This window comes from Coniophora puteana (genome assembly GCF_000271625.1).
Source record: "Coniophora puteana RWD-64-598 SS2 unplaced genomic scaffold CONPUscaffold_3, whole genome shotgun sequence".
NCBI classification, from domain to species: Eukaryota; Fungi; Basidiomycota; class Agaricomycetes; order Boletales; family Coniophoraceae; genus Coniophora; species Coniophora puteana.
In genome coordinates, this window is record NW_006913055.1 from 287,187 (window position 1) to 312,451 (window position 25,265).

At 51.6% G+C, this 25,265-nt stretch overlaps 7 protein-coding genes across 7 annotated transcripts; 5 read left to right on the forward strand and 2 right to left on the reverse strand.

Moving 5' to 3' along the window:
* Positions 1-1,255: 1,255 nt before the first annotated feature.
* Positions 1,256-1,561, reverse strand: CONPUDRAFT_50829 (uncharacterized protein; the record flags this gene model as incomplete). Its single annotated transcript, XM_007767128.1, has 1 exon — positions 1,256-1,561. A coding segment is annotated over one exon (306 nt), but the record flags the coding sequence as incomplete, so codon positions are not given.
* A 2,066-nt stretch (positions 1,562-3,627) lies between these two features.
* On the forward strand, positions 3,628-7,573 carry CONPUDRAFT_70628 (uncharacterized protein; the record flags this gene model as incomplete). Its single annotated transcript, XM_007767183.1, has 13 exons — positions 3,628-3,808; positions 3,883-4,118; positions 4,207-4,813; positions 4,875-4,930; positions 4,992-5,384; positions 5,437-5,525; positions 5,579-5,733; positions 5,790-5,872; positions 5,942-5,956; positions 6,077-6,206; positions 6,690-6,884; positions 7,126-7,281; positions 7,344-7,573. The coding sequence occupies 13 exons, from the start codon at positions 3,628-3,630 to the stop codon at positions 7,571-7,573; spliced, it is 2,526 nt and encodes an 841-aa protein (XP_007765373.1).
* Positions 7,574-8,289: 716 nt separating this feature from the next.
* On the reverse strand, positions 8,290-10,358 carry CONPUDRAFT_70629 (uncharacterized protein; the record flags this gene model as incomplete). The annotated part of the gene is made up of 4 exons (XM_007767184.1): positions 8,290-9,060; positions 9,121-9,513; positions 9,567-9,830; positions 10,017-10,358. The coding sequence occupies 4 exons, from the start codon at positions 10,356-10,358 to the stop codon at positions 8,290-8,292; spliced, it is 1,770 nt and encodes a 589-aa protein (XP_007765374.1).
* A 709-nt stretch (positions 10,359-11,067) lies between these two features.
* On the forward strand, positions 11,068-14,292 carry CONPUDRAFT_163000 (uncharacterized protein). The gene is made up of 11 exons (XM_007767410.1): positions 11,068-11,329; positions 11,379-11,819; positions 11,904-12,172; positions 12,234-12,852; positions 12,917-12,972; positions 13,030-13,329; positions 13,390-13,478; positions 13,537-13,691; positions 13,748-13,830; positions 13,899-13,913; positions 13,963-14,292. Exons 2-11 carry the CDS (start codon positions 11,621-11,623, stop codon positions 14,242-14,244), a joined length of 2,067 nt encoding a protein of 688 aa, XP_007765600.1. The 5' UTR covers positions 11,068-11,329; positions 11,379-11,620; the 3' UTR covers positions 14,245-14,292.
* Positions 14,293-14,793: 501 nt separating this feature from the next.
* On the forward strand, positions 14,794-17,429 carry CONPUDRAFT_163001 (uncharacterized protein). Its single transcript, XM_007767411.1, has 10 exons — positions 14,794-14,958; positions 15,075-15,334; positions 15,388-16,000; positions 16,055-16,131; positions 16,189-16,482; positions 16,539-16,627; positions 16,681-16,835; positions 16,886-16,965; positions 17,021-17,035; positions 17,093-17,429. Exons 3-10 carry the CDS (start codon positions 15,397-15,399, stop codon positions 17,363-17,365), a joined length of 1,587 nt encoding a protein of 528 aa, XP_007765601.1. The 5' UTR covers positions 14,794-14,958; positions 15,075-15,334; positions 15,388-15,396; the 3' UTR covers positions 17,366-17,429.
* A 2,499-nt stretch (positions 17,430-19,928) lies between these two features.
* On the forward strand, positions 19,929-21,188 carry CONPUDRAFT_88169 (uncharacterized protein; the record flags this gene model as incomplete). The annotated part of the gene is made up of 4 exons (XM_007767412.1): positions 19,929-20,010; positions 20,066-20,341; positions 20,401-20,775; positions 20,833-21,188. 4 exons carry the CDS (start codon positions 19,929-19,931, stop codon positions 21,186-21,188), a joined length of 1,089 nt encoding a protein of 362 aa, XP_007765602.1.
* A 1,320-nt stretch (positions 21,189-22,508) lies between these two features.
* CONPUDRAFT_150730 (uncharacterized protein) lies at positions 22,509-24,220 on the forward strand (the record flags this gene model as incomplete). The annotated part of the gene is made up of 13 exons (XM_007767413.1): positions 22,509-22,581; positions 22,646-22,687; positions 22,740-22,759; positions 22,813-22,827; positions 22,886-22,918; positions 22,985-23,013; positions 23,071-23,081; positions 23,133-23,164; positions 23,218-23,226; positions 23,549-23,603; positions 23,653-23,884; positions 23,941-23,995; positions 24,056-24,220. The coding sequence occupies 13 exons, from the start codon at positions 22,509-22,511 to the stop codon at positions 24,218-24,220; spliced, it is 771 nt and encodes a 256-aa protein (XP_007765603.1).
* Positions 24,221-25,265: the final 1,045 nt, after the last annotated feature.

A 25,265-nucleotide genomic window follows, 5' to 3' on the forward strand; every position in this document is an offset into this window, starting at 1 on the left:
CCGTGCTTTGATTAGCGCTTCGGCGGGTACTCAAGTTAAAGCTAGCAGAACTTTGTCGGTTTTTGATGCATTCTTGATGGTTACCTGATGACATGGATGTTGTATTGTTCCGATACTTCTCAGCGTGTTTCGCATGTTGTCTGTGTTAGTATAAGGAACAGACGAGGCAAACCGGCCATTCGTCATACCCTTGATGTCGTCCCACTCACTCAAGACCAACAGTGCCACAACCCCATTGCTGGAGGACGGCGATTGGCCCGATACCTCAACGCTTCGCTCAGCAACCCTAACTCATCAAGAGGGCGCAAGGTGGCTTGAGGAGGCACGAATTGGTTTACAGTCTACGCACGGTAGGATTCGGCGTGAGTTTACTGTCCTTTTCCCGTGTTCTGAGTCCTTTACCTGTTTCTATATCCCCTGAGGGCATCTTTTGCGACACTGATACATAATTCACATGTAAAATCCTGACGGCGTGTTTAGGATACTTTTCCCCCGGGTCCTCAAAGATAACCATGTTCAGGTTGACGATGCCCGTCCTACGTTGCATTTGTCAACTCCTCCATCTCGTCTTGTTTATTCTCCATATTGTCCTGCTCAGGATATACGTCACTCAAGCGGAGAAAAAATGGTTTGCTGGTGTCCTTCAAGAGGGTTCTAGAGTGCCGACAATTGTCAGCGTCAGCCAGCAGGCATTCTACACCGTTCGTAATATTGGACCCACCCGGTTTAACGAGCTTATCATTCGGCAGGTGTACTCAACGGTCCTCGTTACCCTCACCCAACGGCTCGGGCTGCTCCGATCTCTGCATCGTCGGCAGCAGCTGACAGCGCTTTCTGACACTTCGAGTGCATGGTGTGGGCTCGGTAGCGCTATGGTAGGACTGTGGAACAACATACACATGCCCGCTGGGATGTTCTCATCAGCATTTGATTTGATTTGATTATCATTTTAATGTCCAGCAGGGCGAGTGGCCCTATGACGGACAGTACTACGTAAGATACAGAAACGAGAAAATGACAGGCTCAGCCTGCGCAATAAACACCATAAGTCATGCTGACACGTGCCCGCCAGCCAGAAGAGGCTGTGGACACCACGGTCAAGAAGCGTGAAGAGAGACCGGAACCCAACCGAAAGAACCAACCGCCCGGCCCCGCCGAGGGGGTCCTCCTGACGCAGTAGGCCATTGACCCAGCCCTCAGTCCCGCGTACACCGGGGTGTAACTAGGCAAGTTCCGCGACGAAGCGGGAGACAGCCTAAGCCGAATATTTCACCCTCCCCAACTCCCCGTACGTCCCCCTGAACCTCCCAGTCGCATTGATAAACTTCATCAGCGAACGCACCCCACGCTCCTCGTTGAGCAGGTAAGCCAAAGACTCCGCGTGCCGCCCCGTCTCCCTGACCATCACCCGTCGCGAACGCCCCCACGCCGGGCAGTCGAACAAAAAGTGCCGAATCGTTTCCTCGGCGCCACGCTCACAGTGCGTGCAGTATGGGTCCTCGACCACCCGGATACGGTGAAGAAAAGCGTTGAGGGCTATGTGACGCGTGCGCACTGGCAGCGTGTCAGCGATGCTATCGAGTGGTACATTGGCATGGAATACGTTCCTTAGATTATATACTGATGCAGTTTCTGCGTTTAGCGGTTAATATTTATCCCCCGCCTGATCCTTCAGACCCCAACGACGGTGAAAACGAGCAATACATAACAGTCAATGCTCAAGTGCCAAAAGTTGTTCTAGTTTCTACGCTCAATGTTTGTATACTTTCTTACCTACTCGCATCGCGTGCTAGGCTGATGTTACTTGCTCATAATACTCAGATTAACCTAATTCCCGTATGTGTTCTTCTGTAGACTCAACTAGCTTTGTCGGTCCCAACATATGTCCCCACAGCTTCTTTTCGCGTTCTTTTCTTCGCTCATTATGCTCTTCATCTCAGTATACATTGTAGGCATTCGTGGCCACGAAGTTCTGGTGGTCACAAATGCCAGCATGCTAGAGACGCTTTGGTTAGCGAAGCACAATCCACTCCTTCAAGACCACTTTGATAACGTGGAGGATCCTACCGTTGAGAACCTAAGGGCTGCAGGCATGTTTGAGGTTTGCCTATCCGAAGACTTCGGCCATCGTCAAAACGGCAAGGAGAAAGAACGCGAGGAGGTCGGTGTTTTCGAAGGCAGAGGGAAAGAAGAAGACGTCAACATCTCAGAATATCTTTGGTTGAGTGCCATGTGTGCGTGCCTTCCAGCTTTCCATCGAACCGGTCACAGCTGAGTTTAGCTTAAGGAATCGAGGTCCGAAGAAGCATTGCTACTTTTGCGATGAATATCACACCGGTCTCTCTCCTCAATTCAGACGGTGTCTCAAAACGTGATCATGCTTATTCCTGAGAGAAGGAATTACGTTCATGGGTTCAATGTACTTCAGGTTTGCCGCCGAATAACTTGTCAGCTTTCCAGCTCAGAAGTTTGTATCTTGCCCATTCTTGCTTCGCGTTCAAGTTGTCAACCCAGCATTTTACATAGTCACACATTTGCCTGCACATTCCACAATCTTTGCAAAAGTCTGTATCACTCACTACATAGATGACGGACATGAAATATGATTCCGCCAATAGTTACTGCATGCCTAGTCTGTGCCCGAACCATTGCCGAAAACTATGTGGCTTACGACCATAGTGGGCCATTCACAAAGGAAGCCTCCGAATGACTCAATACTTAGAGTAAGATTGAGCAATGCTTCAAGTCATGTGGATATAATATCCTGGCAAAGCTGGCGCTCTACTGTCTTCATCTCATCATGCAACCAATACAAGGTCGGACTGAACGCGAGGGCTGCTGCTCCCCGGGCCCTCAGGCGAAAGCATCACTTTATCCGACTCGTCTTCCGCTGGCTGTGGCTATGCGGCTATTCATGTATTTATCGAGTCTGGCTTCGTAATCGCGCTGTGCTCCTTGAACTCTCCTGCAATCAAACAGAAATTCACTCACAAACTCTTATGGAGCACGAGAAATCAATAACCGTCCCTGGTGTAGTCACATGTCGCACATCCATACTGCTCGTTTGCGACACGTTGGATGGCTACCTGAGATCAGACTTTCATGCGTCGGAATCAAGTCAGAACTCCCTTAATGAAGGCCATGGCCGACCCTCCAAAATTGGACATTAGCTTGCTTCGGCCCCCGGGGACTCAACGTCAACATCAACCCCGAGATTTGTCCATAACCATTTCCTACGCCTCGAAGGTGCTGTACATCTCACGCATGTCACGGTGGGTATAACCAATCTCCAGGTAAGGCTGTTCAAGTCTTGATTTGGTCCCAAATACCCCTCAAGACGTACCTCTGATATGGAGGACCCTCCGCTCCGCGATAAAGTGAGCTCTGCTCGCACATGAAATTGATCACATGAACACTTTGAGCCCAGCGCTCGGTTGCCAAGGTCTGTAGTGGTGCACATAGTGCCACAGGATGAACAACCTTGTCCACCGTATTTATGGCTCGCTCAAATGAATCGAGCATTTGGTTATAATTTCCCGAGATAAACCTGATTCTTCCCGCGTGCTTTTCCAGCGCTCGATCCGCCGGCGGCGATAAAAGCACCATGGTCCTTATTCATCCCCTCCGATGGCCCCTCAACCCCAACGTCCCTCCAACGCAGATACTTCCTCAGGACCTCTCTTGAATGACGGTCGCTGGTGGCATGACTCGTTACCTGTCCTGCCATTGACGCCGAACCGTCGAGAAGATGAAAAGTCATATGACACACGGCAGGGCAGGTTGAACACATCAGAGGATAACATCAAGCGTAAGTGTCCCTCCTGTTTTCATTACTTGTGTGCTTCCATACGAGCGGAACTATCTCATTAACCCGTTTTTCAGGCTACTTTACTCGTATCAGCACACGCGGGAGCACGGACTCGGAGGGTACGTGGGCGGGATCTAGTGCAACCGTGCTTGGCCTGAGTATCGGGGCCTTGAAAACGCTTTGTCACTCTCTGCACCTGCTATTGGTCATCCTGCATGTTATCTTGGTTGTGGTTTACATACCACATTTGGAGTATAACAGCATCGTCTCGATCACAAGTGTGCATATCAAGCTTCCAACCGTACTCAGCGTGTGTCTTCAGGCGTTTTACACGGTATAATCAATCCTTCACCTTCAACCATTCTTCATTATCTGACGAAACCTTCTCTTTTCGTCAGCTATATTCAACCATCTTGGTTACAATGACCCAGCGGCTAGGCCTTCTCCGAACCCTACACCGCAAACCAAAGTTGACCACCCTTGCTGATGCCTCGAATGCATGGTCCGGGATTGGTAGCGCTCTAGTGGGCCTTTGGCATAATTTACGCATGCCCGCTGGTGTCCTTTCCTCGGTTGTCATCGCTGTCTATCTCGCATGCGCGCTCGTGCTTCATGTCGTGAGCAGCAGTATCATGTCGCTCGAGCCCTTCAATCAGACTACCACCGCATTTGTGTCCTCGCGGATTAGCTGGCCCGGTGCGAACGCTAGCTTGTCTGGGATTGGCGACTCAGATGAAGGTGCACCCGACTGGCAGACTATTGCGGCACTCGTACCGGGTGTGCAGCGTCTTAACGCCTACTCTACGCAGGGGCTGAATGGGACGACAGTATACGATACGCTGCAGCTGCCAAACTCCGCGACAGGCACTGCACAGGTGAACGCAACTACTGTCGGCTTCAAGTGCGGCCTTGTTCCAAAAGCGAACGTATCAACGTTCGCTCAATCCACATCAACAGCGCTTATGTGGAATGGCTGGATCGACGAAGTACCATTTGTCACTCCCTGTACGATTCTTCATTTGGTCTCTGTCTTGTACTTTGAATAACACTAGAAATTTTCCAACAGGGACCGACCAAGTGCTCTTCAGTCCGCAGATGTCTGGTTTGATAGCAGGTACTAGTGTACGCTTACCTTTTTCAAATGTGAATGTCCTCCTTCGTTGATGCAACACTGTTTCACCAGGTTGATGTCATGTTCATGACAACGGCTGGTCTTTCCTCTGATGTCTCGCTCAATGACACCTACGGTGTTTCCATGAACTACCCTTACGTCGCAGGGCTTGTCACGGCAGATAACCCCACCGGTTCCATCACAAATAAGACGATACAAATGTTCTTTGTCGGGTGTTCTATGACTGCAACTCACAGCATTGTGGACGTTGATGTACAGACGAACACACTCCAAAACTCCCCCACAGGCGCAGAAGATACTATCGACGGAGCTTGGAGCGGTTTGCCGGACGACGGAAACTATACTGAAGCAACTGAGCCTGGGCAGGTCATACCAGGGGAACCGGTGGGCATCATACCCAGCTGGCAAACTGTACCTGGCACACCAACGGAGGCGCGCGATTGGGTGAGTGGGCTCGGTGCTTCTTCTACTAGAGTTATTAAAACAATGTTTATAGCTTTGGCTAGCACTGAGCGAGGCGCCGTTGTCTAACATCACGATAACAAATGGGAACAGTCAAAGCTACACTGTCTCTCTCATCGATTAGTACGTCTCTCATATATACATTAGGTGAAACTTCTGCTGAGGCCGCTTTGCAGCTATCTCATGCAACAGCTTGGTATCTTCATCGCATATTCTCCGACCACTCTCACAGATATGTCCGTATCTGAACCGCCGGACCCAAGATTTTCCCTCAATGTGACAAGTTTTGAGAACATATTGGCCACGATCGCAGCGAGCATGCTTTGGACAGGTATGTTGTCTGCCCAACGGTGAATAGGAATGATCTCACACTACTCATCCATGCAGCGAGTCAAATTACTGATGGCGGTTATGTGCCCGAAACTGGGCTGGTGGAAGTATCGCAATATCTGCTCGTTTGGCGATTGACCGTTCGTATATCTCCTTTGTTGAGCCTGAGTTGCTGCTGATTGAGCTTGTGGCTCGGCGCCGTATTTCAGATCAATCTTACACCCGTACGTGTCTTTGTAGAGAGTATCCCAGATTGAGGAGCTCATGTCGCGTTCAAGTTACTTTTCGCCTTCTTTGCATCGTTAATCATGTTGTGCCTCGCCGCATGCATGGCCGGTATACAGGGCCGCGAGACGTTGATGGTCACCAGCGTAGGGATGCTGGAAATGCTCTGGCTTGCTGAACGGGAGCCACCGCTTCGGGCCAGGTTTGATGATGTGGATCAGCCCACTACAGATAATTTGAGGGCTGCAGGTATGTTCAAGGTTCGTTTGGGCTCAGTTGGTTATTAGTTGGCGCTGTGCTGCGTTTCAACGAATATTGCGAAAACACGAAAGTTATTGTTGTATCCATAACTGTAAAAATTTATGAGTTTGAAACTACTAGAATGTTACGCAAAGCTTATCTACCCTGTATATTTCTGACGGTGTTGTCTGGATGAGCACAGCACCAATAGGGGTTTAATCCAAAAGAGATATGTTTAGCACTGCCACTATAGCGTTGTTCCTCCCGCGTTTGTTATCCTTGCATTAACCTCTACATAGAGTTACAATGCTGTCTACGTCAACACCTGCCAATCCTTTGGTCTGCGTATGCTCTGCATCGCACAGCCCAGTCTTATCATGGTCGTAGTGTCCATCTGCGTTTGGACATTGACCTCAAGGTCCACTCATTCATCCTCCTCCCCGCCCTTCACCCTCACAGTACCCTCACCTATCACGTAGGCTGCGCATCCAGTCAATCTCTATGCTCAGCGCCAACCAGGCGCTACCATTATTCTCGAGGATCTCGGCCGCAAGGTTCGTATTACAAAGGAAGATGGCGCTCAGCGGGCACCCCAAACTGCAGAGGCAGAGCGCAAGGGTCTGAATATGACGCGCTCGCAAGAGGTGAAGGGAAGGAGCTGTAGAAGATGGACAAGGGAGCCGAGAAGTGCGTTTTTGCTGCATTGAGGATCACTCACAATCTGACCTTGCTTGGCGTTATCAAGTTCGGGCTGTTCACGCCCCTCCGTCAATCCTATGGATGGGATACTGGCTAGAGCTTCTCGATCCGACCTGCACCGTTTCTGCCTAAGGCTATCCCCTCCGCCTCTGCAACACAGTTTTCATTGTCGGTGCACGCAAAACTAGTGAAGGCTAACGCTGATATGCACGGATCCATGTTTTCAAAGGTTTGACCCATCTTCTATCGTCGCCAAGGGAGCCTATGCTAACAGGTGCACTAGTGTCGCAGAGCTGGACTTTTCCCCTGGTCAGTTTGGAGGGTGTCGTCGCTCAGGAGACTGCAAGTGCGTTTAATGTTGTTGTGCCGAAGGACCAGCTCGAGCGTACGTTCCGGCAGTGCAGCTATCTATGGTCCTTAAGCCTGACGTTTGTTGACGTTTTCCAGACATATTAGACCAAAACACCATTCTCGTCCTCTCCGTTTCCTTGAACGCTTCCTCGCCTCAGGCCAGTCCCAGGCAAAATCAGAATCCAGCTCGGTCCACACATGCGCGACCCATTACGGCCCGTAAGCTCCTGCACAGTGGGTCCCAACTCTACGAGAATCAATTCTATATGGGGTCGGCCGAGCGCACAGGCAAGAACTTCAAGGCGAAGGGGTCTATCGAGTTCTAGTCTCTTGAGCAACCCGTGGCAAGGTACGCTAATTCTGCTTTTTCGCTCTCAGACGTTTATACCAACGCCATAGAGCATCGAACGAGCTGGCATTGTTTAAGGGGACATCGTACTAGTTGACCGCGCTCTGCGTTTTGGCTACGATGGCATGTGTATCAGATGGTCTGGGCAGCTTACCGGTCCAATTATGGAGCGCCACCACTCGTTTCCCTTCGTTGCGATGGGCGCGACACGAGCCACGAGCTTCATGTCGCAAAGGGAGGAACAGACTCTTGCAGAGTGCGGCCATGATAATGTAACTCCGTGCTTCACCGCAACTCAACTCGTCGTGGATGTTTTACTGGTGACATCGGGGACTATTCTATCTTTGCTATAGGTAATGTATCGTCGAATGGCTGATGCAGTTTGGTCAAACTCTCGTTTTAGTAGTTTGGGGTAATAGCTTCACTGTACGCGCGAGAGTAGATATCATACGTTTATCATACGCTCTGCGATAACCCTGCAATTCACACTTACTAATTGCAAGGGACTATTACGAGACCGAGCCTACGCGCGCTCATGTTGCACTAGTGGTCCGATGGGCTTAAAGACGGCGGATAGAGGTGAACATGCACAACGCCGACATGAATAGTTTCAACGATACCATTTAACATGTGAGTCATACAGCATAAACCATAGGCATAATAAACCACTTGAAAAGTAATGATCTGAGGAAATTATGCGTCGAACTTGAAGATGCTCGCCATAAATGTCGCCTCGTCAGGTATAGCAATCTCCAGTGGGATAGACTCGGACATCGACGTCAGCTCTCCCTTTTCGAACATGCCATCCGGAGGGCCATCTTCGCGAGACACGGAGGCACAGAATATATCGTGACTACTATCACAGATGTCGTCAATCCGTTCCGGGTGCGAAGTCACAATTGTATCATAGCAACTTGAAAGTTCCACGGAAAGAGAGTCAGCCGAGTCAGCCTCAAAGTCGTATATGGGCTGATCGAGTGGATCTGAAATGTAGTGGCTGAGGTCGCTTACGGCTTCCCAAAGTCGACCTGACAAATCGATAAGATCGGCCGAGTGGCCCTCGCCAGTTGTGCAGCTAGTACCATCAGAGTCCGAGTCGTCGTCTTGAGCGTGAGACTCTGAGTTAGCCATTTTGGTGCGCTCGCAGCGACGATAAGGGGAATCCGGCTTCGCGCGAGATCCCCGTTGCTGACTTCCGCCACCCCCTACACCATGTCCCTCGTGAGAGAGGAGAGAAACTCGAGGAGCAGCTGAAGGGCCGCGACGAGAGTTATTCGATGATTTGGACGCTTTATGATGTCCAGGTCGTGTATGATTCTTCGCTCGGTCTTCCCTTTCCTTCGGGTTGACCGTATTGTTCTTTGATTTCTTTTTCCCGTGGCCTTCCGCACAGTTGAGCGTCCAAAGTCCATTTCCAAGTGGCTTGAACCCTTTGCACGCATACAACGCGGTATGCAAGCAGGACTATTCATCGATCGATGTCGCATCAACCCTTGAAAAACAAGCAAGCCAAGAGGCACTCACCCTCCATGACGCCAGCTCCTTGTATGCAGGCCAGATTTCTACGATCTTCTCTTCTATATCCTTGATCTTACAGGTTCTCGCGGGAAACTTCCACATAATGAGCTTCGCCAGCATCTCATAGTGGCCCTTGCTGCCGGCTCGCGGGACTCCGACTAGCTTACCCCGAGTTCGCAGAGGAACCGCATCAAAGTCGGTCCTGCCCGTGGATGGGATCAAGAGCGCCTGACGCATTCTCGCCTCGAACTCCTCTTCGATCTCGAGTTTGGTCAAAGGAGAGGGAGATGACGCGGCACCCATTGAAAACTCGATGGGATCGAGAGAAAGAGATGCGCTGTCAGTGAGTGAATCAGCGATCAGGCCAGATGTCCCTGAAGATACTCCCGAATCACAGAGCTACGTGCATCGTTCGTGAGTCGCAGAGTCATTGTTGTTTGTATAATGCTTACCTCTTTTGTATCATCAGAGTGGGTGCCACTGGTGCATTCGTCAAGGCCTCCGGAGTCACGAAGACGAGGCTTTTTAGCCGTAAGTTGTACATCGCTCTCTTGACTGGCTATATCACTTACCTCAACACCAGTAGCGAAGTGCGCGTGGCCGGCGTGTGATCCAAGCCGCGGTACCGGGACAGTCTGACGCGCGGGTGCAGCGATTTCACAACGCTCTTGTGTTGGTGAACGGCCCCTGGAAGCCGTATTAGACCCGGACAAGGTCTGCAAACACGACGCGGTGTCAGCGCGAACACGGGCGAGGCAAACTAAGCAACGCTACCGAGGGTTCAGAGCCATCCAAAGCATCGCTAGGTCCGATGGTGTTCCCATATCCCATGGCAGAGGTCTGTTTTGTGAGAATCCGCCCGTTTGTCAGCGACATCACTTGCCGAATCCTGACGAACGTACTTTCGTGCAACTGATAGGCTCTTGTCCAGGGAGGATGGGTGCCAATGCAGGCTGGGGGTAGGCTATGTTGCCGTGTGGAAGCGAACGGAGCACTGCCGGTACAAGGAGATGAGGTCCTAACGGACGCGCGTACGCGAGTGGCGGACCCATCGTCGACATTGCATGTTGTGCGTACCGCTGTATTCCTGAAGTAAGATCACTAGATGCGTTCATCGCCCGTTTGTTTGAAGGAATTCTTGTTCTCGTAGAGTGGCGCAGACTGAGGATGGTAAATGAGAGCAAGAGAGCGAGGAAAGAGAGACGGGAGGCGATTGCTGTGAAGGCTGACCTCGAGGCAAACATGGACCCACACCCAGAGCCAAACAATGTGACAGCGGCTCCCAGACGATGAACGGGACAACTCGAAGTCTACGAGGCGGTTCGGCGCCATGGTGGAGATAGGAGTCCTAGTCAAGCGTGAAGTGTGCTCAGATCCAATTACCAATGTTGAATGTTGAGAGTTGAGCAGTATATCAAAAACATAGCCAACGCCAGGTAATCGTTTCATTCTCCGGTTCGACAGTCTCATTGAGTCCTTCGGGTGTCAGCATCCCTGGCGTTGCCTCGATTAAGCCCGATAGAATGCGGAGGAACGAGGGCGGTTGGATCAGAGGAGCCTGAAATATTGCTCTCTTGCTTCCTCGGAGTCGGTCGACGCGTTGTGCTGAACTCAGCTGAAGCAACTCCCAAAGACGTATCCTTTAGAGCGCTTTCTTCACATGGCGCGTTCCAGTGATATAAGACTAGTCAAAGTCTCTTTTTTTAGTCTCTGGTCTGTTGGGATCGGTGCACGAATGCCAGCTACAGGTCGGGTTGGACCTTTGGCAGAGGCCTAATAGGCTGATTACGCTAAGCGCCTATCTTAGTCAGCGCCTAAATGGGCGACAGCAAGCGCCAGTCCGCCTTTCTTTCCCTGCACAGCGTTCTACGCATAATCTCACAACGAATACATTCACCCTCTCCCGCATGCTCCTTTCTAAGTTCTCGGTTCATTCTCTACCCCAGTTGGACTGCTTATAGCGCTTTGGTTTGGCTTTGGTACCACGATTGGAAGAGACGACAAACTCATGACCATTTGCTGCAGCCTGTCGTGAGTTTCGATATCGGTCCTTTCGTCTTGTTATGGAACGTTTTACCCAGCTGGACATCATTGAACCATTTCAAGCTCTCCCACAATGATATGGATACCCCTGGTGGCGCAACAACCTCTATTAGCTCCGTCTTCAAACTGCCCTATGGCGCGAGGGTCTTGGACGTTGAACGTTGAACCCGTTGTGAGCTCCTTATACCATCGTCGCATCGCCGTCCTGAATCATCCAGCAGTACAGCATTTACGGCAGCATGTGTACCTCCTCAAGAACATAAGGACATAACTTCCTCTTCGGGATCATCCACGCACATCACAAGTCGTGTGTTCGCGGCGTCGGCTTGGCAGCAAGCTGATGGGACTTTATGGTCATGGCTTGCTTATCGTTATTCTGCGCGTTGCATATTGGGACCTGTGAATATGTTGTTCAGCGCTTCTTTGTTTCCCCCTTCCCCACCATTCACCACCGTCGTCCTCGATGGCACAACGCTCATTTCTATACCTCAACATCGATTTGGACACACCTGACGCGACGGGTCCTTTGATAGAAGGAGACTACAAGTGGCCAGAGTCCTCGATATCCACTCCTACACCGTTGTCGCCGAATCGCCGGAAGGACGCCCAGTGGTTTGAGGAGTCGCAGAACGAAGTGCAGGATACAGGGTTCGGGGTCAGACGTAAGTCACCATCGCGCACCTTTGCTCTTCGCGCTTCTTCTTGTAGCACCCTTTTCACCACTCATGGTGTTCCTTCCCTAATAGACACTGGTGCAGACGAGTTCCCTCACAAGTTACTACCCAAAAGCACCGTCAGTGATACATTCGAAGCTGCGAGCGCCAAGCCAACGGTGTTCGGGCTGAGCGTCCGAACTCTGCGGTGGTTGTGCCATCTGTCACACCTGCTCTTGGTCGCTCTTCACCTCATTTTAGTCGCCGTTCATGTATGCCACTTGGATCACAATGTCATCGTGCTCATAATCCACTCTTGGCTCCCTGCTGTCGTGAGCGTGTCCCTACAAGCTTTCTATACGGTACGCATAGTATCATCTCGGTGGGCCCTTCTGCATAATCCAACGTGTCCATCGTTGCCAGATATACGCGACGTTCTTGGTTACGCTGACGCAGCGTCTTGGCCTCCTCCGCGCCCTTCACCGTCGCCAAAAGCTGACATTCATCGCAGACGCGTCAACCGCGTGGTCCGGTTTTGGAAGCGCCCTCATCGGACTCTGGAACAACTTCCGTATGCCCGCCGGCTTTCTTTCCACTGCCGTTATCACCGCGTACCTCGCGTGCGTGATGACGCTGCACGTTGTCAGCAGCAGCGTCATGTCTCTACAGCCGTTCAACCAGACCACGTACCCGCACATCCCATCGCGCATGGGCTGGCCGAGCTCATTTGCGAATCTTTCTCAGGTGACGGACGGGCCGGGATACAAGGCGGTCGCAGACTGGCAGACGATTGCGGCTCTGACGCCTGGTGTTGGGAGGCTGGACGAGTATTCGTCCCAGGGGCTGAGTGGGGCGACGCTGTATGACACGATGCAGCTGCCGAACGCGGCGACGGGTGCGGCGCTGGTCAATGCGACCACCATTGGGTTTGACTGCGGACTCGTGCCAAGGGCGAACCTTTCGACGGACGTACAAAGCGGGATACTAATGCCAGTGTGGAACGGGGTTGCCATGCCCGGGCAGAAGAATATGACTATCCCTTGTATGTTTTCTTCTGTTCCTTAGAGACGAGGCTGATCGATTGACTTGTTTGACGATTGCTCTAGATGTTGATCAAGTACTCTTCAGTCAACCAATGTCGGCAATGGCCATGGCTTATGGAGTACGTTGTTCTCGCGGCTTTACAAGTACATCATCTTATGCGATGCTTGTTCTGTAGGTCGATGTTATGTATATGATCACTACCTCACTTTCTTCCTCCGACGCTTCTCTTAACAAAACGTTTGGCTTGCCAATGAACTGGACGTATCAAAATGTCCAGGGAAACACGACTACCAAGGCGATCCAAACTTTCTTCGCCGGATGCTTCATGTCCACCACCTCTGGCACTGCAGCAGTGGACGTACAGACTAATGCGGTGCAGAATGGGACAATGATCACTGGTAACAGTGATCGCGGACAGAGAGAATGGGGCGCCCTAGCCAACTGGGAGAGAACACCCAACACGATGCATCAGTGGGTAAGAGGGGCTCACCGTTTCATGAATTGACCTATACTATGAACACTGACACCGTTCTAGTTCTTATTGGCTCAGACTCAATCTCCTTCGTCAAATACCACGATCACAAGAGTCGATGGTAGCACCTTCACGCCATCGCTCGTTGACTAGTTCGTGACAATTCACCCCTTATTCTGCTTTACTGAAGCGCTTATCGATTCGTTCTAGTTACTTTATGCAACAGCTGGGCATTGACGTACCAGATCTCCTTGAAGATCTCTTGTGGAATCAATACCAGGATCCACCCAACCCAGCCTTCTCTCTCAGCCTAGCAGACTTCGAGGACACGCTGGCTAGAACAGCTGCCGGAATGCTATGGACAGGTAAGTGATGCTTCAGTATCAAAGAGGTGCAGCCCTTACTAAGCCGGCTTGTGCAGCTGGTCGACTAACTCAGGGTGGATGGCAGCCCGAGATAGGGGCTGCGGCAGTGTCACAAGGTGTGCTCGTGTGGCGACTGAACGTAGGTCGAGCTTTTCTTATCGTATCGGTTTCATGCTCACAGTCGTCCTTGATATGATGCATGAGCAGATCAACCTCCTCCCTGTACGTCTACCCCCCACTTAGGCCAGACCCCATCTCACTCTTCTTTCAGCTTCTCTTCGCACTTTTTGCCTCGTCCATCATGCTCGGCCTCGCCGTACGCCTGGTGGGCTTGCGAGGTCATAATGATATTGTCGTCAGCAACGTCGGCATCCTTGAGACGCTGTGGCTTGCCGAGCGTGAGCCGCCACTTCGCTCGAAGTTCGGAGGCGTGGGCGAGCCGACTGTCGAGAGGTTGAGAGCGGCCGGGATGTTTGACGTTTGCCTGTCGGACGAGATTGAGGAGCTTCGCGGGAGTGCCAGGGCGACGTCAGGACATGAGGCAGCATTGTAACAAAAGTGCGCAAGGTGTTGATATTGTTTCCCTAAACGGGAATAAGCGAACAGTGCAATGAAGCTTGGTATGGCTTTTGAAGTTGGTCAAGCGGGATTATGCAACAGGCCCCTGGGAGGGCCGAGATGACGGTTCCTTTTGCGTTGCAATGTGAAGCCTAAATTTCTTCCCCTGCCAAGTCCATCGCCCTCTCTCCCAGATTTCTGCATGCGCACTGCTGCCTCGGTATGGTACAGCCCTCCCTTGTGGTGACTGATGTTGCTGGGCTCTGCGATTCGGCGGAATCTCGTCTTGTAAGTAGTGACCACTTTGGGTGTCTCTTTCACTCATCGGACCTTCAAGGCTGCTTAGTATAATGCCGCTCTATGGCAGCTGTGAGAGCGCCGTATGTCTTCTCCCCTGCGTTTATCTCATCAAAGTGATACATCGGTGCCTTTCCTGCCTTGATCGGCTCGAGTGCCGGCCTCCGCAAGCGTCAAAGTGCATGTTTCTGAACGCGAATAAAAGGGCAAGAGGGTATCCTCACCCCTGGCTAGGTGTTCTTGATGTCTTCTCCCCACTCTTTTCCCCAGCCCATAACGGACAGTGTTTCCAGTTCTTTGCTGGGGACGCATGAGAAGTGGCCTGGCGTATCAAGTACCCCCCAGCCCCTCAGACCCAATCGTCGCAACGATGAGAAATGGTGTAGCGAACCGCTTGCTCGAGAAAGACGCGGTAAGTCACCATCCTCCAAAACTATGCTAGCATGTCGTTACTGACCCATCCCTCAATCTTGATCACAACCAAACCACTTTTATTCCACTCGTCATTACCGATTGACTGATGCCCAGTCTTCTTTCGCAAAAGAAGGCATGTCACCGCGGAGGGTGTCTCTAACGGCGCCATAGAACCCGATGTAACTGTCTTCGGGCTGAGTGTTCTGGCTTTGAGATGGCTATGTCATTCTACGCATGTCGTCCTAGTCGTGTTGCATGTCATCCTTCTCGGGGTATATATTCCTCGCCTAGAGCACCACGTGGTTGTATCAATCACGTCAAGCCACGCCTGGTTACCCACCCTGTTGAGCGTATGCTTGCAAGCTTTTTACACTGTGGGCATCCCTTCCTTCTGTATGCTCGCTGGCTTACTTTCTATCCTCGATAGCTTTATTCGATGATTCTCGTCACTGTGACCCAACGCCTTGGTCTCCTGCGGGAACTACACCGTCGACAAAAGTTGACCACCCTCGCCGACGCCTCGAGTGCGTGGTCTGGACTCGGAAGCGCGCTCGTGGGGCTTTGGAACAACGTACGCCTACCTGCGGGGCTGTTCTCCTCCGCAATTATCACTATGTATCTCCTATGCGTGCTAGTTCTTCACGTCGTGAGCAGCAGTATCATGGCTCTAGAACCGTTCAACCAGACCGTCACCACATCCGTTTCCACCAAACTTGGCTGGCCGAGCTCCGAGACGCTCCTCAACCTGTCCGCAGGCGTTGCGTACAACGAAGGCGGACCTAACTGGCAGATAATCGATGCACTTGTGCCTGGCGTGGGTCAGCTAGATGCGTATAACGTGCAAGGACTGTACGCGTCGACCGTTTTTGACACTATCCAGCTACCCAACTCCGCTACGGGAACGGCACGCGTGAACGCGACTACGATTGGCTCAACGTGTGGGCTTTTGCCAGGCAAAAACGTGTCGGTTGGGGCACTGAAGTCGCACGCTCAGCTCCAGTGGAACGGTGTCGGTGAAGCCACACCATTCCTGGTTCCGTGTAAGTAGACCTTTCATGCCGTGATGGTCAATATTAAGCGCTCGGGTCGCATAGGGGTGGACCAAGTACTTTTTAGCGAACAAATGTCCAATATGATCTTGACGGACTCTCATTTACCTGGTGCTTACAAGGTACGTCTTCAAGTTACATATTGCGAGATTCATTACAAGCTCATAGTAGACGTGCAGGCAGACGTCGTGTACATGCTAACGACCGGCCTTTCGTCTTCATCGTCGGCATTTCTGAACGAAACCTTCGGCGTTTCGATGAACTGGACCAGTAATCCCTTGGGAACGATGATGAACACCAGCGTTCAGGTGTTTTTCGCAGGTTGTTCAATGTTCTCGAGATCGGGCACGGTAGATGTAGACGTGCAAACGAACGCGCTACAAGGTAGCGTACCGTCAGTCAGCGACGAAGTACAGAGAGAATGGGAGGGTCTTCCCGAAGGTGGATATGACACTTCTGCCAACTTTACATGGGTGAGTCGCTTGGTCATGAAAGGACAAGATAACTTGATTGAATGCGGGATGTATAGCTCTGGAAGGCGGTGCTGGAGTCTCCGCTTGCGAATATTGGAATGACGAACGCACTCCAGCAAACGTACACACCAACTATTCTTGACTAGTGAGTGAGATTTCTCTAGCTCTACTCCACTGGTTGATATCGAGTCGGATTAGCTATGTTAATGAGCAGTTTGGAAACAACCTTCAGTATCCTGCTCAAGAAGAGGAACTCATGTCTGCGATGCCTCCACCAGACCCCAAAATATCTCTTGAGTTAACTCAGTTAGAGAACGCACTGGCAACGATGGTAGCTGGTGCTTTATGGACTGGTGTGTGTTCTATTTCCATCAAGTGGCTTTTCCAACACAACTTTCCGCAGCTGGGCGCGTATCCAGTGGGTATGTCCCTGAGACAGGAGAGGCAGTGGTGTCGGAAAATGTCCTCGTTTGGAGACTAAATGTGAGTAGCTCAATTCCGCAGTGAAGCCGTCGCGCCCATGCTCATCGTGGTGTAGATCAACCTGACTCCCGTAAGCTTCCCTTTCAAAATTCTATATCAAGTGCCAGCTTAAACTTCGCGTTGTTAGCTTCTCTTCGCCTTCTCTGCTTCGGTGATCATGATGCTTCTTGCTATACGCCTCGTGGGCTTGCGAGGCCACGATCACCCTGTGGTCAGCAGTGTGGGCATCCTCGAAATGATGTGGCTCTGCGGACGCGAGGCACCGTTCGGAGAAACCTTTGATGAGGTGGAGAAGCCCACCAGCAGCAATTTGAGGGCGGCTGGAATGTTCGAAGTGCGTCTCTCGGAGAGTTTTGACGAGGTCAGCCGGGCCGAGAGAAAGATGGAGGGTGAGGACTAGGTAACAGGTTCGAGGGCTTGTATCAGTCCAGACGATATATATCCACCTTCACATAATTCAAGAGGCTTATGCGATGATTAAGTAGGCGCAAGTTAGGCGAAGAACACAAATGCTTTTGGGCTGCATCAGCCTGCGTCTGAACGGGCCGACAGTGGCAGTGCAGAACTTCCGCAGTGACGCGGACGCGTCGCGTCATCTCAAGTGCCCAAGTTGTTCTTCCTTGTTCGTTCTTCTTACTTATAGCATTAAGTAAGGCTTCCGGACTCGGACCTGTTATATTTAACTCGCAAGGTGCCTTTGAAGGGAATTATGACTGAAATGGCTCGTAGTCTGTGAGTCATGCTTGCGTTCATGGAAGCTTTGACTCCTTGCTTTCTCTCTTTCTCCACCCAAACGTCAAGCGCCATTGACTGCGACGAGAAACTTCCGCAGACTCCACGAGTTCCATAGCGTTTCCTTTTGCGTCCTTTCTTCTCTGCCCTCCAGAATACCAAACACGACAGAGCGCCACCGAATATTATGAGGAGCTTCTGCCGACTCCCTGAACACTATATACTATAGCATACGACCTCTTCTCTGTATCGTCAGTGAGGTTGATTATCAACCCTTTAAGCATGATTCCCTCTCGTCATTCAAGCAACTCATCAAACGCCGTCCAGCAAGAGTTACACTGAGATCGATGACTCGGTCGTGTGTATTGTTGTCTGCGTTCGATTGGGGCAATTGCTAGTGCGGAGGGACTTAGTGGAATCTGAGGTGCAATATTGGCCCTATCAAATCCACCCGGACATAAAATCCCAGCAACCTTGTTGGCCTCGCTCTCCACGACGGTTTTCTTCCAGGATCCGCGGTAAGTCTTTCAGGTAGCGATTGAAACTCAGGCTGTATTTATTCATCGCCGATTTAAAAGTTTGAACTTTAAGCTTCTCGTCCTCTCAGTGACGGCTGCTAAGTCTACCGTGCCCTAAGTTACTCTCCTCTCAGTGACGGCTGCATAGGAGCTTGGGGTCAATGCAGAGTCAGTCGTTCTGCTTCTCCGTTATTCAGTGAGAAGTTACAATGATGATAAGATAAGATTAGCGCGTAGCGCTGAGCGTGCCGGCAGCCACGGGACGACATCAATCGCTGTTGGTTGCTCTTGGTTACATCTGGACGCGGTGCAATTCATTGCTTCGGAATCTGCAGATCCGGGATTGCTCCCGTCTACACGCCTCGACACGTTCTGAAACGAGACTGAATAATATTTGATGCCCTTTGTGCGTTGAAAACCTGTGTGAAGGGCAACGATGTCGATGACGCCGACCTCTTTGAGATTCGAGACGGGCGGTGCGCCAACATTTTGAGATCGCTCAGTGACAGTCAGCGACCCGTCCAACCATCTTGCAGGTTAATCTTCTCCGGGAGCGTCGACTGATCAGCGTAGATCCCCGGCGACGGATGATCTTGGCAAGCGACACACGGGTGTGGAAGTGAGCTCGATCAGCGGCATCAAACGAACCTACAGCACCCGTGCAGTTTCAGGCTGCGACTGCGACGGTGAGTTGGAGGACCTCGGCACCGGACATCGCTCGGTATACTCGGTACGGGGTTCACGGGCTGAGAGGGCTTGCAGCGCTCAGACCAATACAGGGGATCTGCAGCCGGTCCTCCGATTGTTCCTGCTCATTCTTGGACTCGTCTCACTTCGAAGATGACCATTAGACCAATCAACGCCTTCACTTGCTAACCGAGACGTTTGTGGTCCATTCGAATGATGGAAGCGAAGGTGACAGGTGTGCGATATCTGTGAATGACGCTGATACCTGAACTCACGATAAGCTGAGAAGCTTGCGTGCTTGCTCGTTTTACGGAAAAATACAACGTTTGCTCATTGCGCAAGGTGATCAGAAGACTGCGACACCATGGAATAGCTTGGCTTGAGGCTAGCACGGATCCACTCTGGCTGCGCGACCATCAACATGGAGGCAGTGAGCCAGGCCCTAGCTTGGAGAGCGCTAGTTTCAGCGCTCATCAGGGACGGTTACGTTGATCTCTTGGCTTTCTGCGGTGCATACCCATTCTCTTGTCGGCTCGCAGATTCGCCTGCCGTCTTATTGAAAGCTCTGAAGGTGTGTCAGGTTGTGTCCTGAATTTGCGAGGTCATGCATGCGCGAGATGGTGATTAGATCAGAGAAGCGTGATCGTCTGTCGCGCCTTCCATAACGGGACGTCCATTGATGGAGTTCGAGGCACGGGGACGCGACGCGGGGCAAACGTTAGCGCAACCACAACGCACCGCCTCGCGTGCAATGCCAGTGCATCAAGCAACAGGAGTTAATGCATCACTGCCCCACAGGTTTCACCGCCATCACGCCAGTGCATGCAGGTATCATGACGCATGGCACCTTACTTCACGAGCCAGGCCGCTCAGCATATAAAATCCTCCTGCTCTCGAGCCATGAATCCTTGTCTGCGACCTCAACCTTCGTCCTTCGTTCACCGAAACGTCTAGACCCTCTTTATTCGCCGCCAATCCGAGCGTGCTTATTCAAGCCTACCAAACCTAGCCAAGCCACTTATCATCATGTTCTCCAAGACCCTCCTCTCCACCGTCGTTATTGCACTGGCTGCAGTTTCGACCGCTGAGCCCATCCCCGCTCGTCGTGGTATGTTCTACTTTCTGTACATTGTCTACTGGTCGCTTAATATACCTCATTATAGGCTACGGTGACTCCTGGGCCTCCTGGGGCGAGTCTATCGGCTCCTCTGAGGCATCCAAGTGGGGCCGTGGCGTGAAGCCTACCCCCGTCGCCCGCGGCTACGGTGACCAGTGGGCATCCTGGGGCGAGTCCATCGGCAACGCATGGGCCTCCTGGGGTGACTCTGTCGGCAGCGAAGAGGCCTCCATCTGGGGCCGCGACGCTAAGCCTACCCCCGTCGCTCGTGGCTACGGCGACTCCTGGGCCTCCTGGGGCGAATCCGTCGGTGACGCCTGGGGTATGTCTTCTCTTTCACTCGTTCGTTTGACAGCCTACTTATCATCGTCTGTTCTTCAGGTTCGTGGGGCGAGTCCGTTGGTTCCGAAGAGGCCTCCATTTGGGGCCGTGCCCCCAAGCCTACCCCTGTCGCTGAGGCTGAGGCCGTCGTCGAGCGCGGCTACGGCGATTCTTGGGCCTCCTGGGGCGAGTCCATTGGCTCCTCCGAGGCCTCCAAGTGGGGTCGCGACGTCAAGCCTACTCCCGTCGCTCGCGGCTACGGCGACTCCTGGGCGTCCTGGGGCGAGTCCGTTGGCGACGCCTGGGGCTCCTGGGGTGAATCCGTCGGTTCCGAAGAGGCCTCTATCTGGGGCCGCGACGCTAAGCCTACTCCCGTTGCACGCGGGTACGGCGACTCCTGGGCCTCCTGGGGTGAATCCATCGGCGACGCTTGGGGTATGTCTTCTCCTAAACTCTCTCAACCCACAGTGTGTTGACCATATTGTTCTCTAGGTTCGTGGGGTGACTCTGTTGGCTCCGAAGAGGCCTCCATCTGGGGTCGCGACGTGAAGCCTACCCCCGTCGCTCGCGGCTATGGCGACTCGTGGGCATCCTGGGGCGAATCCATCGGCGACGCCTGGGGCTCATGGGGCGACTCTGTCGGCTCCGAGGAGGCTTCCATCTGGGGCCGCGCTCCCAAGCCCACCCCCGTCCCCGAGGCTAAGCCCGTCGTCGAGCGTGGCTACGGCGACTCCTGGGCTTCCTGGGGTGAGTCGGTCGGCGACGCCTGGGGATCCTGGGGCGAGTCCGTCGGCTCTGAGGAGGCCTCCATCTGGGGTCGTGCTCCCAAGCCCACCCCCGTCGCATAATTGACGTATATCTACTCAGATTTCTTTTTACTCTCATCATATCTAGGATAGAACATGTAATTGGCGGCGCGCGTACATACATATTTATGAGGCTGATGTTTATTGAAGGCCCTGTACCTCCAAAACCATATTGTGTGATCCAATGTGTGATAAGTGCTTTAATCTCAAATCTATACGTAAGTCTGCTAACGTTCACGTTGCGATCGCTTTTGTCTCCTTACATAACTCCACTGATGATGATCTTCAAGTTGTTGACGCCGTTACCTATAGCTTGGGCGAATGTGATGAATAGTACAGCGTAGTTGGCTGTTTCAACGCGTTGTCGGGCTCACTCAACGACGAGCCTTACGAGAAATGAAACTGAAAATGAAGAGCTGGCGCGGGTTTGACTGATACGAGATTGAAAGGCTCCAATACGCAATTATCTACACCACAGAGCGTCTCACTGTTTTCCCGACCTTTGGACTACTCGCGAATTCTGTAACTTTAGAAGTGGATGCCATTCATTCCGTGAAAAACATAGCCTAAGTTGCAATGCATTGTGACGGTTTCCAGAGGTAGACTCGTTCACAGTCGCACATGTACAAGGCCAGTAAGAACTTCGTGCTGAAGCAAAGTCCCCCGTCAGTACTTCAGTGGATGTCCGAGTCGGAGCTTGTCGGAGCTTGTAGCGGACAAACCCCCTGAAGCTCAGCGCTGAACGTGAACGCGTGAACGTTGAACGATGTCCGTGAACACGGCAAAAACTCTCTATCAGATTACCCCTCGTCGTTGTCAAGGTTAGACGTTGACGCTCAACGATCACTGAGGAACGTTCCATAACGTTGAACTTGGACGAGAATACAAGGTCCTCGCGTCGCCTCATGCTCGTCCAAGCCTATCCAAACTTGGCGCCGTGTTTGTGCCTATCTAATATGTGCTAGTGTCGGACTGCCTCACCGCCCGATAATCCTTATCGGACCGGAATCGACGAAGCTTTTTCAACATGGCGAAAGCTCGCTATTGGTCTGCTGAGCTCTGCTGAGGTACATGCATGTATTCACCGACGAAATGGACATTGACCATGTCCGGCGACTCAAGTGCCGACCCTTGAGCCCATCCAGATGTACAGCTTCAGCAGACTTCCCGTGCTCGGACGAAGATCCGAAATGACATGATATCGCAACATGAGCCAAACGAAGAACGTTGCAGGGGACATAACACCGGTATGTTGGCTCCTTTGTGCCGTTGTAACATACCATTGATTATACGGCGCGATTTACAATAAGAAGGGCTTGTGCGACCTAGCAGGGGCAGTCGTGCGTTCATCTCTCACAAGCCATGTTCACCAACAGCTTGGTAAACTCAACCACTCTAGTCGAAGCCACCTCGGGGTCGACATCACATACCAAGGGTATGTATACCACTGGTTATTGCCTCACCTCAACGGCTAGTTTTGACGAGAATGCGTCCCATAGCCGTCAGTTTGGCGATGTTTACTGTGGTCATATATGACTATGGTGAGCGCTACCTCGATATATGCGTCACGTCCTTTGCTGATTGTCCCGAAAGTGTTGAACCTAGATCTAGAGGTACGTTGTGCAGCGGCTCTCAGGGAGTAGGCGTCTCACTTAGAGAACGGTAGATCGATCTAGTATGGGTAAGGCAATGTGTCCATGACTCTCACTTGTGACCGTTTTTGATTTGCGAAGTCAAAGGAAGCTGGTTTCATTTCGGTCCTATACGTCATGGTTAGTGTATGCCTCGTGCAGTCCGTATACGTTCGCTCGACGACGCTGACTGATTCTATCTGGCAGCTGCGCTATTTTGGGTTTCTGTGGGCAGGGTGAGTTCGCCGACCCAAGTCAAAGCGTAACCTCTAACGACTCTGGTTTCCACCTAGACTAGAATTGAGTGGGTTATCTCGGATGTGTGCAGTGAGACCCCTACTTACGTGTCATGTAGTTCTTAACCTGGAACTTCCTTTGGCACGAGAGGTAAACCTTCATGCCTCTAGTAGTTGATGGTCACGTTTCTAATATTGTCATAGACGTACGCTGTGAATCATCACGATTCAACCAAACTATATGACTGACCTTAGGGTCCATTTTTTTCGGATATTAAGATGTAAGCGTTGTACGTCGCATCAGTACGTGAATGCTGAATTGATAATATGGGCGACTAGGTTTCAGTATCTATGTCATGGTCATCATAAGCGAACTTGTGATACCATTCCTTTTGCAAGGTTGGGCTCACATTCTCTACTTATCCGTCTATCTCATAGTACATTATCAGCGATGATGATTCTCCGTGTCTACGTACTCCTTGGAAATTCTAAGAGAGTCTTGAGGTGTCTTCTGGCCTGCTTCCTCGTTGCACAGGCTACCAGCTTCGCATCGATAATATCTCTTCTAGCCACGGGACCTTCGCTTGTCTGTGAGTGAACGCTACTCAACAAGGTCCATGGGCTGACTGTCAAATATAGCGACGATCGAGCGACCTAACGCCGGCACATGCGAATATACCCTCCCACCAAACAGGCGCTGGTCGTGGCCCGTGGCAGCCGGAACTGTCTCCGTATTCGAACTTGTTTTGTGCGGCTTTGCTCTCCGTTATGCTTTGAAGCACTACAAGGCATCCAGATGGCGTTCTCCTACGTGCACCGCAGGGACGCTTATGAGAGTCATAATTCGGGACAACATACTCTACTTCTTTGTGTAAGACACGCAGTTTTCTTTTCGTGTCTGATATCTGACCAGAGATTAATCACTAGGGCATTCGCCGATTTGCTCATAGCAGCCGTGATATCTGCACCGTCCCTACGCCCGGTGAGTGTAACCCTGCAACCTCGTCTTAGGGTCTGGACAGCGAACTTAACCAGATATTAGCGAGGGGCCTTCAGTGACATATTACTTGCGTTGGAGTTTGGCTTCAACACTATGCTTGGACCGTGGCTGGTGCTCAGTGTCCGCAAGCAGAAAGCTGAGACGACGGGAGGAGTCAAATACTTCGACGGAGATGCATGGCTTACGTTTATCTCTACGATCGAGTAGATTACCGCTTACTTCTGGATATTTCATCATAAAGAGAGTGCAACAGTCGATTGGATGGGACATGTGGATTTCGAATGCCAGATTTATGATAGTGTCATGCTGTAATAGTGTCTTGCGCTTGAATCGCATCAACGGGAGCTTCATTCTTTTTAGATTACAATCGAGAGTTGATCAAATTGTAGGATACAGGAGTCTGTCAGGTTTTAGAATGAAAACGGCTAAGCCTCTGAGAGCAACAGTAGTGGCAGACGCGAGGATAAATGCGGCAACAAAGAGCACCGTGAGAATATCACACCTTGTCAGGGGGTGCACAAAGAGGCGCCGAAGGAGCGCTCCTTTACCCGCAACCGCATACAATCACCCACGTTCGGACATCTGAAAGTAGCCCCAGCACCTTCTCCAAACCATAGTTTCTAACCTTACGCGAATTTGTTACACTGGATGATCGGTAGGGAAAATTGAACCAGACTCCTTCTAACCCAGTCAATATGAACTTACCCGCCCCAAAACGGCTTTGACAGGCTCTATCACGCAGCTACTAGCGGCGTTTTTACGACACATCTACATTAACGCCCAAGAACCAGTAGGATGCTATAGCAAGGCCAACCTTGTCGACGATTGCTCCACCAGCGTTTGAGTCTCGACAAAAGGAAACGTCGGAAACGTCGCGACCAGAGCCCCATCCGCGATGGAGCCGCACTTTGTTCGGCTCGAGCCTCCGATACTACGATGAAGTCGGCGTCTCTACTTTCGGCGGTGGAATGCACGCCCTGAGTTAACGAAACTCAGACTGACAGAACTCAAGTAAGACCCCTTACAATGACAGTCAGCGGGTGCTTTATCCTGACTGCTTCTCCTTGCTTTTGTTAACGTTAGAGCGCAACGGTACGCTTATCGAAGGTTTAAGGCAGCTAGAACTCAAGTAGAAGGCATCCTGTCCGTTTTCAAGCAGAAGAAAAAACCTGGTAATATCAATTGCGAGAGGAAAAAGAGGGCCTCATGATTTATGTGGCGTCGGGTTTGTCCGAGAGGCGCCGTACCAGCG

Bases quoted from the DNA above. Each gene is read 5' to 3' on its own strand.
- CONPUDRAFT_163000 (XM_007767410.1), top strand. From the start codon at position 11,621: ATGGCACAACGCTCATTTCTATACCTCAACATCGATTTGGACACACCT. The intron at 11,820-11,903 runs GTAAGTCACCAT...CTTCCCTAATAG, and splicing joins TACAGGGTTCGGGGTCAGAC to ACACTGGTGCAGACGAGTTC. The intron at 12,973-13,029 runs GTACGTTGTTCT...CTTGTTCTGTAG, and splicing joins CAATGGCCATGGCTTATGGA to GTCGATGTTATGTATATGAT.
- CONPUDRAFT_163001 (XM_007767411.1), top strand. From the start codon at position 15,397: ATGATTCTCGTCACTGTGACCCAACGCCTTGGTCTCCTGCGGGAACTA. The intron at 16,132-16,188 runs GTACGTCTTCAA...GTAGACGTGCAG, and splicing joins ATTTACCTGGTGCTTACAAG to GCAGACGTCGTGTACATGCT. The intron at 16,628-16,680 runs GTGAGTGAGATT...GAGTCGGATTAG, and splicing joins ACACCAACTATTCTTGACTA to CTATGTTAATGAGCAGTTTG.